This window comes from Monodon monoceros, unplaced genomic scaffold (genome assembly GCF_005190385.1).
Source record: "Monodon monoceros isolate NGI ecotype Baffin Bay Population unplaced genomic scaffold, NGI_Narwhal_1 Super_Scaffold_15, whole genome shotgun sequence".
Taxonomy (NCBI): Eukaryota; Metazoa; Chordata; class Mammalia; order Artiodactyla; family Monodontidae; genus Monodon; species Monodon monoceros.
Genome location: NW_021703771.1, coordinates 58,871,270 through 58,885,214, shown reverse-complemented (window position 1 = coordinate 58,885,214; position 13,945 = coordinate 58,871,270). Strand labels below are relative to the sequence as shown.

Genomic DNA, 13,945 nt, shown 5'->3' with positions numbered 1-13,945 from the left:
TATAAGAGTTAAGAACAAAGAAAATGGATTTGGCTTGGAGGTTTTCTTGCAACCCAGTGAAAGGGGAGTCTCATGAGGGATGCCCTCAAACTATTATTTTCCCCAGTAAGAGAATGAAGACATCTGCTTCTGCCCTGGCACCTTTGCATGGATGGCCTCCCTGATGAATCCCATAGAAGCTATAGACAAGTCACAATTTCAAGGCTAAAGCTATGTTCCTTTGAGCTGGGTTTTTAAGACTGCCAGGTAGACAAAAAAGAAAGGTACTTCAGGCAAAGGCAGAAAGACCTTAATAGATTTAGTCATGAGAAAAAGGATTATCACTTCTCTGCAACTGAGCAGTGCGGATGAAAAACTGGGGCCATTGCCACCTGGAGTCTACAGGCTATAAAAGGCAGAGGTGGGGCAGAGGACATCCGAGGGCTCTGGCTTGGGAAATCGACAGGAAGTAACACAAAAAAATGTTAAAACTTGGTGCAGAGCTTGGCATACATTAGCAGGTCAACAGCTCTTCCCCTTCCTCTCACAAAAAGCACTGACCTTAAGGGGAAGATAAAATTCACTGAGGCACACAAAACTTGAAGGTTTTCACAGGGTGCTGTCTAGTGTGCACCATTAGTGTAGTGCTGATCAAAGACAAACGAAGTGGAAACTGTCCCAGGCTGGCCTTAGAGAAGTAAATAGTACCAGCCTGAACTCTGGAACTATTACAATAGAAGGGGTGGGCAGAGGTACAGAGGGACTGAGGTACAGCATGGCAAAGGCCAAAGTAGACCACAAATAAAATTTTCTAAGAAGTCAGGAAGAGGGCGAAAGAAAAAGGTCATTAAGAAGCTAGTTTGACCATAAGTGTCTTGGTGACCATAACATTCTAGCAGACAGAAGCCAGAAAACACACTGAAAGTTAATTTTCAACAATGGACTTAGCCAGGTAGTATCTACAGTAAGATAAGGTCAAGGGTAGAATATTTCTTTAAGTGTGTTTTGTAGCTCAGCTGACAGCAGATATGGCAATATCGAAAAACCAATGCTGATGTAATCCCAAATCAGAGTTAACATTCAGCAAACAGATTAACTTCAAAAAGTCTTCCCAGCACTAATTTCAAAAAGGGGTGAATATGAAAATGCACTTTGCTGTAATCCAACAGTTTTCCCTAGCCTGGATTACACAATTTCCCATAAAGGATCAAACAAAAGTATGGTTTTTCCACTGCATCAACAGACTCAAACAGCACCAAATACAGCATAGGGACTCAAAATGTTAAGGAGACAGTGATATAAAGAAATCACAATTAAAAGCAAACTAAATTCATTTTCCCTTCACATGTGCCCTCTAACTGTATAGTAGGACAGGCAAACCAGGGGAGAGAAACTCAAAAGTACCCCCAGTTGGCAATTTACGAGGGATTCCAATTTTAAGACTTCCATTAGTCCTACCTGGCTCAACATTTCGTACTCACACAAACAAACCCAAATTGATCCAGGCTTGAAGTACATGGGTCACCATTACTTCTCCCTACTGAGTTTTTAGAGGGACTAGAAATACATAGAAACACATCTTGTTTCTGTGGCTAATATTTAGGTAAATAAGACACTCTTGACCTTCCCTAATGGGCATGTGCATAAGCGCACCTGGACTTCATGTACCTTCTAGTGTCCCACAGCCTAAATCCAATCCAGCTTTAGGATTTTAAGTTATTGACACCCACACCTGACTAGCCTCAACCCATTTCTCTTGGTCCTAGGATGGCCTCGTCATAGTCGTGATAAATGTCCACACCCAAGAAACCCTGTCACCAATACCTCACTGTAAGCCTATCTTCACTTGGGCTCTTCTACTTGCCAACACTGAAGTTACTTACTGGTTGGGAGAAAAGGCTTTCACTTAGAACCAGGCGACAGAGAGCATGCTTCCAGTTATTTTGCAATGAATGTCTTTTGTTCTTCATTAACAGGGACCTTACTTTACTGCCCCAAATAAAAAACCAGAGATGAGGAACAAGAGCCTAGTTTTTTTATTTGATCATTTCTTGCATTTGAAGTACTCCTCGATGACATCCTTGGCCTGAGACTCTTTGCCATAGTCCTAAAAAAAACATATGTGATTTTACTAATTTAGAAACTCATCTAAATTGTTAGCACTAGTTATAATGAAGCTTTTAAAAAAATCAGCACGCCTCATGAAAATGCTTCCCACCATTAAAATGTCTTGTAGCCATTTTCAGGGACCTTAAAGACTTCAATGTCTTTAAGGCTCGTAACACGGCTTTCCTATTGCCAGCATTTTCTAAATTTCTGCAGAAACACATTCAGGTAAGCAGATGCATTGGCTGGCTTAATTATGTCTTATTTCCCTTTTCTGCAAGGCAGAAAACTTTTTCTAAGTTTGCTGAGGATTACGCATTTTTTGCTTCGAAGAGATTCTTGACTTAACTCACAGTGAAGCGCGTCTACCCAGCGCAGCCTTCACCCCGCACACCGGTACCGACTTACCTTAACCACCACACAGCTGCAGCCAACCACTTTACGGGGTTTCCCCTCTCTGTCAATTTTACAGAGGCCTACCCATTCCCCTAGTTTCTTGTTGTCATCAACCTATCGGGGGAATAAAAACAAAGATCACCACACTCCAAGGCTTTAATGCTATTGGTAACACAGTACATTATATGAAGGTAGCTGTAGTCAGAGAGGGTGACATGGCAGTTTCCTCATATCAGTTCAGTAGAGGGAGCCAGTTGTCATCATGCACAGCACCAAGACCCCCTATCAACACCCTACCTATCTTTTGTTCTGTACCAACATAAAATTAGCATTTAAATCTGCAGGAATAAAAATGTCTCTAGAACTAGTTTTATCGTAGCCAACAATGCCAAATTTGTGACGCTTTTCACAGCTGCAAAAAACAAAGAGCTCGTTACAAAATTTGCTCTGGTATGACAAAAACCATTATGGATAGCATGTATGTGGACACATGTCCCTAACTGGCCCAATTTCCATTAAGCTACTTTGGCTTTCAGAAAAACCAAATTCAATGAAAAACTTACCTTAATCAGGTTGATTTGGTGCTCAGCACAAAGGGCCTCCACCAGCTTGACATACATAGGCTCATCACAGTTGGATGCAAGCACACAGAGATGGGCTTGGCGCCTGAAATGCAAATCCAACAGTAGACGTTAAAATTCAGATCTAAATCCACTACTGTGCTTTAGAAGAGTTATCTTTGCACTGGCTACACTGGCAAAACATAAGCAGCCACTGAAGAATACAACTTTAGTTTGACGTAGCTACCACCAGGCATATGTTCCTTAACTTCATCCACAGAATCACCCTGTCTTCAGTAACTCTTAAAACTTCAAATGTTATATATAGGAACTAGTTTACTAAGTTGTTACCTGTTACTAGCCCAGACCCTTAATATTGCAGAGTATTTTCAAGGTACAAATAGTAGACTCGTATCAGGAACTTTCCAACAAGTGCTGTCTTCACTGGATTCAACTGGCCAACCTACACCAAATTGAATAGACTTAAATTTACCTAACTTAATAACCCTTTCACGACATTTAAGTTCAGCTCTAATAGTTAACAGCTGTTTTGCCAATGTTACCCACCCAGAGACCTCACTGAGTAAATTTACAGTTATCCCACACCCACATTGGTCTCCACAGCTACTATACAAAGTTCATACCAAAACCAGATGTTTCTGCTACTTGATTATAATGTTTTTAATTTGCAAAGTGCTAAATAAAAGTTCCCACCTATCCCCTAAATAACAGTGAAATTAGCCCCAAAAGCTACAGGTTTGTCAGACTATTAGTTTTCACTCATAAAAGGAGTGAAGGGGTATCCGACAATTTTAAGTCATCATTCAAACACTGTAGTTTCACTTTAGGAATCAAGTGCTCATCCCCATTCCAAACCCACACGCTTTAGGTGGGTCATTAGAGATCTGAGTTCTGATACCTTTTCCTAGGTTTCCTGTAGAACGGATGCCATTCAGAACCTCTGTGCTAACACCATGAACTTCACGCTTTCTTCCCTCGGCTGCAGTTTTGTTCCGGTTCCAACACCCCACCGTATTGAGACTGATACACGTACTTGTCTAAGGCTTTGGCAGCTTCGCGAATTCCACGTGCTAGGCCATCGTGGATGAGGGCGGTCTTCAGCACCTCTTGCAGAGCAGTATTAACGTCCATTACACCTCCAGCAGCAATGCTGAAAAACAAAAAAATTAAGCTATTAATATGTTCCCGCACACCATCTAACGCCTTGCACTTGGCAGTCATCAGCGAGGTAGGTCAGACGCGCTTAAGGCACCACGGCCGACCCAGAGCCCGCACTACCGGCTCGAAGCCCATGCCTGGGCCGCACCACCACCCCGGGCCCTGGGCTCACCCTTCCTCGGCCATGGCGGTGGGTTACGGGTGGAGCCGAATCTTGAATGCGCTACAATACAAAAAGCAAAAAAGTGGTTGATAAATAGATTCAATTTAAGTGCAAATATTCATCGTCAATTCCAGACAAAAAACAGCGAGCCACGCTTCGCAAACACCACCCTCCCTTTCCTCCACTCACCCCGCGCCTCGGCCTCCGCGCGGCTCCGCGGCGGCAGGAAAAGAGAACGAACGTAACCTCAAGACGGTATTTAAGGGTTTCCCAGGACCCCTAGGCGCATGTGCACTCCCTTCCGTGCAAGAGCTGGCTCTGGCAGTGCCGGTCTCAAGAATTTCTGTTTCCGGATTGAGGTGGTTCTGAGACAGGGGTCCTGCTAGCCTTCTAGCAGGACCGGTCATGACTCTGTTTCGGCGGTCATTGGACCGCACAACAGGCACTAACGCGGGCAGCCTCCCAACGTCATTCCCAGCCGGGGCCCGCGGAGGCCCAGAGAACTCGTCCTACGGAGCGCGAGAAGGGCCAAGCTCTCCTGTCTGCGTGATCTTGTAAGTCCCGCGGAGCCCAGGCTCTGTCGGAACACCAGTTTTAACCCCTTCTGACACTGTAATTGTAATTTCCTATCGACCCCACCAACTGGGCCTCCCTGAGCTGCACACTCTCTCCCTTCAATTTTAAGTCATTCTGAATGTTCATGAATTTTTCATTCTGTGGGTGATCTTCGTCCGCGCGCGCGTCTGTCTGTTTTCATGAAACCAAAGTTCGCTACTTCTGAGCGCATTGCAAATTCCACTTTCCCGGCGACTGTTAGTTAAGTGGAACCTCTGGCCAGCCCGGTGGTTGTTTACGGTTTCCTAATATAGTTCGTTCTAAAAGAAGGTTTGTTTGTTTGTTTTCTTTTTAACACTAAATTGTCCCCTGGATTCGTAACCCCGTCCAAATCGGGATTTAACAGGTGCATTGAAACACCTGCAATGTACCATACGTAGGGACAGGGTCTGGAAATACAGAGATGAAAACGTAGTCTTTGAGAAATCCGGCGTTAATTTCGCCTTCCAGGACTGACGGAGTTAGTGCAATCTGAGAAGTCAGTTTTAACTCTGATTTTCCCGGGAAGCAACATTCTGAATTTTGCATTTATTGGCCATTCCCCTACCAGCACTTGCAACGCAAACACATGAAATACAGCCAAATGTAATCAGTACCGTCCTTCTTCTAGTGTTTTGTCTTCCTCTTCTGACAAGTCTCCAAGACAGCAATTAAGCAGTTCATAGGTGCCAGCACTGTGCATACAGTGAACAGCCAAGAGCAAACAGATAACGTTAGATTCTTGAGTGCTGTGAAGAAGGCAAAAATGTGTAACGTGGTAAGAGTGTGAGGTAGAGTTAGCCAGAATAGTGATATACTGGAATTCTAATAAATTAATATCTTTCATTTTTAACTATTAAGTTTTCATTTTAAAAGTGTTGAAACTGCTTCTTTCCATCCATGACTCATCCTAAAAAGTTGTTCACTTTACCTATTCATTTAACTATTGAACTTTTGCTTTAAAAAAAAAAAAAATACTGCAGGGGCTTCCCTGGTGGCACAGTGGTTAAGAATCCCCCTGCCAATGGAGGGGACACGGGTTCGAGCCCGGGTTCGAGCCCTGGTCCGAGAAGATCCCACATGCCGCGGAGCAACTAAGCCCGTGCGCCACAACTACTGAGCCTGTGCTCTACAGCCCATGAGCCACAACTACTGAGCCTGTGTGCCACAACTAATGAAGCCCAGGCACCTAGAGCCCGTGCTCCACAACAAGAGAAGCCACCACAATGAGAAGCCCGCACACCGCAACAACGAAGAGTAGTCCCCACTTGCCGCAACTAGAGAAAGCCCATGCGCAGCAACAAAGACCCAACGCAGCCGAAGATAATAAATAAATTAATTTTAAAAAATACTGCAGAGTTTATGAAGATGAGAATGTTTATTTCTGCTGCTCTCATGTTTGTGGTGGGATTAAGATTTGAGCCAAAGATGAGGATACCTAAAGGCCTCAGGGGATGTACAAAGTGGGAAGGTAAGAGAAGGCCTTTAGGCTGTGGCAGCGTTAGAAACTGTCTAAAAAAAAAAGAAAAAAGAGAAAGGATTTCAAACAGGAAGGGTAGAAGGAAAGAAATTATTCTAAGTGAAGAAAAGAGTAAGGCCAAAGGCATGGATACCCCCTTGTCTTTTTTACCTTAACATGTATTTTTGAAAGGAAATGTGATAGTGTTTCAGCAAATTTTTCATCTGAAGTTAATAAAAGTTAATATGCTAAGCATATTAGTAGATTTCTAACCCACCCACCCCAAAAAAATCTTAAGGAGGAGGCACGGAATTTGGTAAAGACATGGGAAAATAATCATTGCCAAACAACGTATTTATATAGGGGAAAAATGATTAAATACCTTTTAGACTCAGGTATCATGGGCCTTAATATTTCACCTTAATAAATGCTTTTTCTATCAGTTTGAAACTTCCCTTCTTAGAACTGGAGCTGCATTTTTGTTTTGATGTCCTAGTTATATAACTGGTTCTAATCTCAGGGATAAAGTTAAAGGGCACACTAGTGATTCAAGGATTCTCTAATATAGATTCTCCTACTTCACTATTTTAAGGTCACACCCTCTCCATTTTAGATATTGCCAAAGGTGAAAGACAAACCAAATAGAACATAATAGGTAGAGTCACTCTCATACCAGCAGATCATAATATTACTTACATAATGATTACATACATAATCAAAAAAATACTTACATAATGTACACAAATGTGTATCTGAAATACATATGAAAAATAAATTCTAAAGTTTATTTTAGAAACAATAATGATAATAAGTAATTTTGTTTAGTACTTTCTACATGCCAGATTATGTGCTAAATTATTATCATATATTTTCTCCCTTAATCATTGAAATTCCATGTGGTAGTGTGGCGTTAGCCCCCTTTAACAGGGAAAGAAACTCAGAGAGTTGCCCAAGATCATACAGCCGGTAAATGTGGAAACTGATATTTGAGCCCAATTGACTTCAAAGATCGTGCTTCTAACCCTTCAGCCATTTGGATGATTGCCCAACTGTGGGAGGGAGATCATAGATTTCAAAGATAACTCTTTGCACCTTACATTTGGCAACGGTATGACTGGTTCTACCTTATTGTGCTAAAAAGTCACGCAATTGGAGAAAGGGAATATTGGAGTGTTAGAAAAAGAGAGAGCAGTAGAAATTTGGGTTTCTGAATCATCCAAGTGTAGATGTATAAGTTAGCTAGGGCTGCCGGAACAAAGTATCACAAACTGGTAGCGTAAACAACAAAGTTATCCTCTCACAGTTTTGAAGGCAGGAAGTTTGAAATTAAGGTATCTGCAGCATTGGTTACTTATAAGGCCATGAGGGGGAATCTGTTCCATGCCTTCCTCTTTATTTTCTGAGGTTTGCCAGCAAACTTGGTGTTCCTTGGCTTGTAGCAGTGTAACTCCAATCTTCACATGATGTTCTCCCTGTGTACATATCTGTCTCTGTGTCCAAATTTTTTCCTTTTTATAAGGATACCATTATACTAGATTAGGGGCTCACCCTATGCCAGTATGACCTCATCTTAATTAATTACATCTAGAACAATTCTATTTCCAAATAAGGTCTTGATATGGGGTGCTGAGGTTGGGACTTTAAGCTTTGTATTTTGGGGGGACACAATTCAACCCACGACAGATGTGAAAGAAGAAGGGGATGTAGAACAGATTAAATGATAGGAAAGATCTTCGAGTTGAACTGCAAAAAGTTTACTTGAAAGACTAGAGCTGGCACTATGGGAAACAGTATGGAGGTTCCTTAAAAAACTAAAAATAGAACTACCATATGACCCAGCAATCCCACTATTGGGCATATACCCTGAGAAAACCATAATTCAAAAAGACACATGCACCCCAATGTTCACTGCAGCACTATTTGCGATAGCCAGGTCATGGAAGCAACCTAAATGTCCATCAACAGAGGAATGGATAAAGATGTGGTACATATATACAATGGAATATTACTCAGCCATAAAAAGGAATGAGATTGGGTCATTTGTAGAGATGTGGATGGACTTAGTGTCAAACAAAGTGAAGTAAGTCAGAAAGAGAAAAACAAATACCGCATATTAATGCATATATGTGGAATCTAGAAAAATGTTATAGATGAACTTATTTGTAAAGCAGAAATAGAGACATAGACGTAGAGGACAAATGTATGGATACTAAGGGGGAAGAGGAGGGTGGGAGGAATTGGGAGACTGGGATTGACATATATACACTATTGATACTATGTCTAAAATAGATAACTAATGAGAACATACTGTATAACACAGGGAACTCTACTTAATGCACTGTGGTGACCTAGATGGGAAGGAAATCCAAAAAAGAGGGGATAGATGTATATGTACAGCTGATTCATTTTGCTGTACAGTTGAAACTAACACAACATTGTAAAGCAACTATACTCCAATAAAAACTAACTTAAAAAAAGAAAGAAAGAAAGACCAGCACTGGTAACAGAAGCTAAACCAGTACACACGAAAGATTTTATATCATGGGGTGGTGGGGTCCAGTTGAGCTGAGTTCCAATTCCAGCCCTCTCTGTGGCCTTTGGCAAATGACTTATTTTTCCGAATCAGTAAAGTGGTGATAATACTAGAATATCGTGAGGAGTAAAAAGAGATAGTTGTTGAAAGTGTTTGCCACTGTGCCTGTTAAGTAGTTACTTACCTTATAAAGAACTTCACATGAGAATATATGGAAAGGTTCTTAATATTACCTTCCTCCTGTCCTAAAGCATCTAGCATTTAATACAGTGACTGACATTTTGGAGTCATTAAACCAACATGTACTGAATGAATTCATGGAATGAAATAAGATTAAGCATCTGTGTAGTCGGCACACCAACAATAAAAACACGTTGGCAACTATTGTCATAAATGAGTGCCTGTTGTGAGTTAGCTGGAGGCTTTGGGCATCCCAGGAAACCGCTTTTAATTTGAAAACTTTTAAAATGTTCCTACTTTTGGGGGTAGAAATAAATATAATGGATGGAAATGGAAGTTAAGAAACAGGAGAAAACTCAAAAATATTATCCTGCTGCAGCTCCAGAACATATAGGTCTAGCCTTGGCTTATGTAGTATATGGTTTTAAACATAGTGAAGAAAAATAGTTGTAGCTGAAAAAAGGTTTGGGCCAAAGAAAAAAGAATCCTATTATATCAAGGGATGAATCAAAGGAAAAGGAGAAAGTTGGTGAGAGGGAAGAGAATAAAAAATAAATAAAGTAGACGAATAAGAGTGGAATAGATTAATAAAGGCTGTAAGTAGTAGTTTGGAAAATTACTATTTAAAGCCTTCCATTGAAAACCCAGTTTATTAAAGGAAAAAAAAAAGGCTGTGCGGGACAATGGGGCTAATTTATTGTATTGCCAAGTATGAAGCCTATATATTTTGAGGTTTTTGTGTAATTCTCACCTAAGTGTTCTTAAGTATTACTAACATTGTTTCCTCAGCCCTTGTTTTTCTTGCTACCAGATGCTACGCAGAGCTCTCTGGGCACCATGGCTGCTCACTACAGGGCTGATTCGGGACGTGTAGGAACAAAACGTACCGAGGAAGATAATTAGAGGCAATACTTAAAGTTTATGAATAAACTAATTATAAACCAACAACACAGGCAATTTATAAATGAAGTAAATAGTGGCTAATAGAGAAAACCCTAAATTAACATTAAATTTATTCACTTGGGGTACAAGGAGGACCTGGGTGTGCAGGATTCCGGATCCCAATGCTACTTCCTATAGACCAGCTCTGCTGTTATCTGTGTAACTTTTTTTTGAAAAATGGGTCCTTATGATCTAACATGTGTTTGACAATTGCAGTTCTTATTGCAGAATCATTGAAATGAAGCCAGGACCACTGCTGTGCTTAAAACTAGAGCTATATTAAAGAAAAAAAAAAGTCCTAGTTCCATAATCACTTCTCTACCGTTTTCTGACTCTGTAGTTCTGGTCAAAACACTTCTAGTCTCTGCCTCTCAAGTGCTTCATCTGTAAAATGAAGTAGAGAATTGAATGAGATGCTTTTAAACACTCTTTTGGTTTGGATATTCTGTGTCATCACTTTGAAACAATAATTTTTTTAAATTAATTTATGTATTTATTTTTGGTTGTGTTGGGTCTTCGTTTCTGTGCGTGGGCTTTCTCTAGTTGCGGCGAGCGGGGGCCACTTTTCATCGCGGTGCGCAGGCCTCTCACTGTCGCAGTCTCTCTTGTTGCGGAGCACGGGCTCCAGATGCACAGGCTCAGCAGTTGTGGCTCACGGGCCTAGTTGCTACGTGGCATGTGGGATCTTCCCAGACCAGGGCTCGAACCCGTGTCCCCTGCATTGGCGGCATATTGTCGACTACTGCACCACCAGGGAAGCCCTGAAACAATAATTTTAACTTTTAGTAAATGTTGAACATCTGTGTGGTCTGCCATAGTCATTTTCTGATATCATATGACTTCAACCACAAGACACTGAGCTGTAGCTGATGCCAGCTTCCCTCCTGTGTCTCCAGGTTATAGGTGATTTCTTTATTTGTAAGTACAGCTGTTCCTTTTTTTTGGCCGTGAGCGCATCATGAGGATCTTAGTTCCCTGACCAGGAATTGAACCTGCACCGCATGCAGTGGAAGGGCAGAGTCTTAACCACTGGACACCAGGGAAGTCCCAGCTGCTGCTTTTTAATATTAGGACAAGTAAGCATGTTCATTATAGAAAACTTGGATAATATTGTATCAATTATAGTCCTTATGTATGGAACAGAATAACCTATGGTCAACATTAAACAAACAAAAAAAAGTGGCTCAGGAAATAAAAGGGTTTACTGAGCAATCAGGTTCAGGGAATGGTAGAAACAGGATAGTTCCAGGGATCTTGGTTACAGGAACCTTTACAAAGTCTCTTAAGTTAGTGCTTCTCAAACTATCTGACTAACTGTTTGACTAAATGAAGATTTTTCACCCAGTCCGTCACAGATAATTTAATAAAATACAATAAATATTAATTACTACTGGTTCTGCAAGACTAACGCTCTTGCAGATAATAAATGTAAGCCTAAACATTTTAGAAACAACTACCTGAAGATACTGGAGAATGACCGAAAGCAGACAGAACTGGAGGGCGGGGAAAAGGAATGGCACTGGCTGAATTCCCATTTTTATGGCTTTTAGTATGAGGGGAGCCCCCAGTGCCACATGGAACAACTAATAGTCAGAGGTCCTCAGTTTTACTGCCCTGAAAACCAGAGGACAGAGTTTAGAGCAATCACAGCTGCTGAAAATGGAGGGCAGGGGGGAAATCCCAGAAAGGAGAGAGCCAGAGAGGAGTAGACCGATATTCTGTGTATAGACCCAGCTAAATCTCTGACTGGCCCCAAGCTACACATGCATGGGGTAAACTCAAAGCAGCACAATTAAAGCTAAAGAAAATACACAGAGATTTCAGCTACTTCCCATCACTGGAGAAACGGATTATAAAGTTTGAGTCAAGGTGGATTACCTCTGCTGAAATTTAAAAAGAAAAAAAAATCAATATTCTTTGAAAGAATAAAAGAGAATCCAGAGTCTCTGCAATGTATCATTAAATACATACATTAATTAAAAAATACATGTAAACATTTAAAGCAAAAATTATAACATTTTATTATGGACTTATATCATTTCTAGACATAATGCTTATGAAAACTAGAATATAAATGATTAGAAGCTGGCACAGCATAAGTGGACCTATATGGGAGTAAGGTTCTTATGTTTTGCATGAAGTGCTACAATATTAACTCAAAATAGATCAGAAACGTTAGGAATGTGTTTTGTAAACCCTAAGCAAACACTAAAATATAATTCAAAGAGACATACCTAAAAACACAACAGATAAATTAAAATGTAATTCCAAAACTTGTTTTCAATTAAATAAAAAGAAAGAAGAAATTAATAAAAAAAAACAGATGGGGAGATATAAAACAATAAAACAGTAGACTTAAATCCAGCCATGTCAATACTCATCTTAAATGTAAATAGACTATCTGCTCAAATTAAAAGACAGAGATCATTAGAATGGATTTTTAAAACATCAACTATATTTTGTCTATAAGAGACGCATATTTATTTATTTGGCCGCAAGTCTTGTGAGATCTTAGTTCCCCGACTAGGGATTGAAGATTGAACCCATGCCCTTGCAGTGAAAGCAGATGGCCAGGACTTTCCCTTTTTTTTTTTTTGGAAGAGATGCAATTTTTTAAAATTTAATTTAATTTTTTTATACAGCAGGTTCTTACTGGTTATCTGTTTTATACATATTAGTGTATATATGTCAATCCCAATCTCCCAATTCATCCTACCACTTTCCCCCCTTGGTGTCCATACGTTTGTTCTCTACATCTGTGTCTCTATTTCTGTGCTGCAAACCAGTTCATCTGTACCATTTTTCTACATTCCACATATACGTGTTAATATACGATATTTGTTTTTCTCTTTCTGACTTACTTCATTCTGTATGATAGTCTCTAGATCCATCCACGTCTCTACAAATAACACAATTTTGTTCCGTTTTATGGCTGAGTAATATTCCATTGTATATATGTGCCACAACTTCTTTATCCATTCGTCTGTCGATGGACATTTAGGTTGCTTCCATGACCTGGCTATTGTGAATAGTGCTGCAGTGAACATTGGGGTGCATGTGTCTTTTTGAATTATGGTTTTCTCAGGGCATATGCCCAGGAGTGGGATTCCTGGGTCATATGGTAATTCTGTTTTTAGTTTTCTAAGGAACCTCCATACTGTTCTCCATAGTGGCTGTATCAATTTACATTCCCACCAACAGTGCAAGAGGGTTCCCTTTTCTCCACACCCTCTCCAGCATTTGTTGTTTGTAGATTTTCTGATGATGCCCATTCTAACTGGTGTGAGGTGATACCTCATTGTAGTTTTGATTTGAATTTCTCTAATAATTAGTGATGTTGAGCAGTTTTTCATGTGCTTCTTGGCCGTCTGTATGTCTTCTTTGGAGAAATGTCTATTTAGGTCTTCTGCCCATTTTTGGATTGGGTTGTTTGTTTTTTTTAATATTGAGCTGCATGAACTGTTTATATATTTTGGAGATTAATCCTTTGTCCATTGATTCATTTGCAAATATTTTCTCCCATTCTGAGGGTTCTCTTTTCACCTTGTTTGTAATTTCCTTTGCTTTGCAAAAGCTTTTAAGTTTCGTTAGGTCCCATTTGTTTATTTTTGTTTTTATTTCCATTACTCTAGGAGGTAGATCAAAAAAGATCTTGCTGTGATTTATGTCAAAGAGTGTTCTTCCTATGTTTTCCTCTAAGAGTTTCATAGTGTCCAGTCTTACATTTAGGTCTCTAATCCACTTTGAGTTTATTTTTGTGTATGGTGTTAGGGAATGTTCTAATTTCATTCTTTTACATGTAGCTGTCCAGTTTTCCCAGCACCACTTATTGAAGAGACTGTCTTTTCTCCATT

General features: G+C 40.2%; 1 protein-coding gene, 3 non-coding genes and 1 pseudogene across 4 annotated transcripts; all 5 read right to left on the bottom strand.

The window, feature by feature from the left end:
• The window catches only part of LOC114895867, a 106,103-nt pseudogene extending 104,134 nt beyond the window's left edge, over positions 1-1,969 (bottom strand).
• A 23-nt stretch (positions 1,970-1,992) lies between these two features.
• LOC114895869 (40S ribosomal protein S12) lies at positions 1,993-4,667 on the bottom strand. The gene is made up of 6 exons (XM_029223521.1): positions 4,573-4,667; positions 4,393-4,443; positions 4,096-4,212; positions 3,045-3,147; positions 2,494-2,595; positions 1,993-2,086 (listed from the first exon to the last, which is right to left on the bottom strand). The coding sequence occupies exons 2-6, from the start codon at positions 4,404-4,406 to the stop codon at positions 2,024-2,026; spliced, it is 399 nt and encodes a 132-aa protein (XP_029079354.1). The 5' UTR covers positions 4,407-4,443; positions 4,573-4,667; the 3' UTR covers positions 1,993-2,023.
• On the bottom strand, positions 2,208-2,337 carry LOC114896417. The gene has a single exon (XR_003793796.1). It is a non-coding gene; the product is annotated as a small nucleolar RNA SNORA33 (small nucleolar RNA).
• LOC114896418 lies at positions 2,676-2,752 on the bottom strand. Its single transcript, XR_003793797.1, has one exon. It is a non-coding gene; the product is annotated as a small nucleolar RNA SNORD100 (small nucleolar RNA).
• LOC114896409 lies at positions 3,798-3,871 on the bottom strand. Its single transcript, XR_003793789.1, has one exon. It is a non-coding gene; the product is annotated as a small nucleolar RNA SNORD101 (small nucleolar RNA).
• Positions 4,668-13,945: the final 9,278 nt, after the last annotated feature.

Bases quoted from the DNA above. Each gene is read 5' to 3' on its own strand.
- LOC114895869 (XM_029223521.1), bottom strand. The intron at 2,596-3,044 runs GTAAGTTTTTCA...TTCCCCCGATAG, and splicing joins ACCAAATCAACCTGATTAAG to GTTGATGACAACAAGAAACT. The intron at 2,087-2,493 runs GTAAGTCGGTAC...TGTTTTTTTTAG, and splicing joins GCAGCTGTGTGGTGGTTAAG to GACTATGGCAAAGAGTCTCA.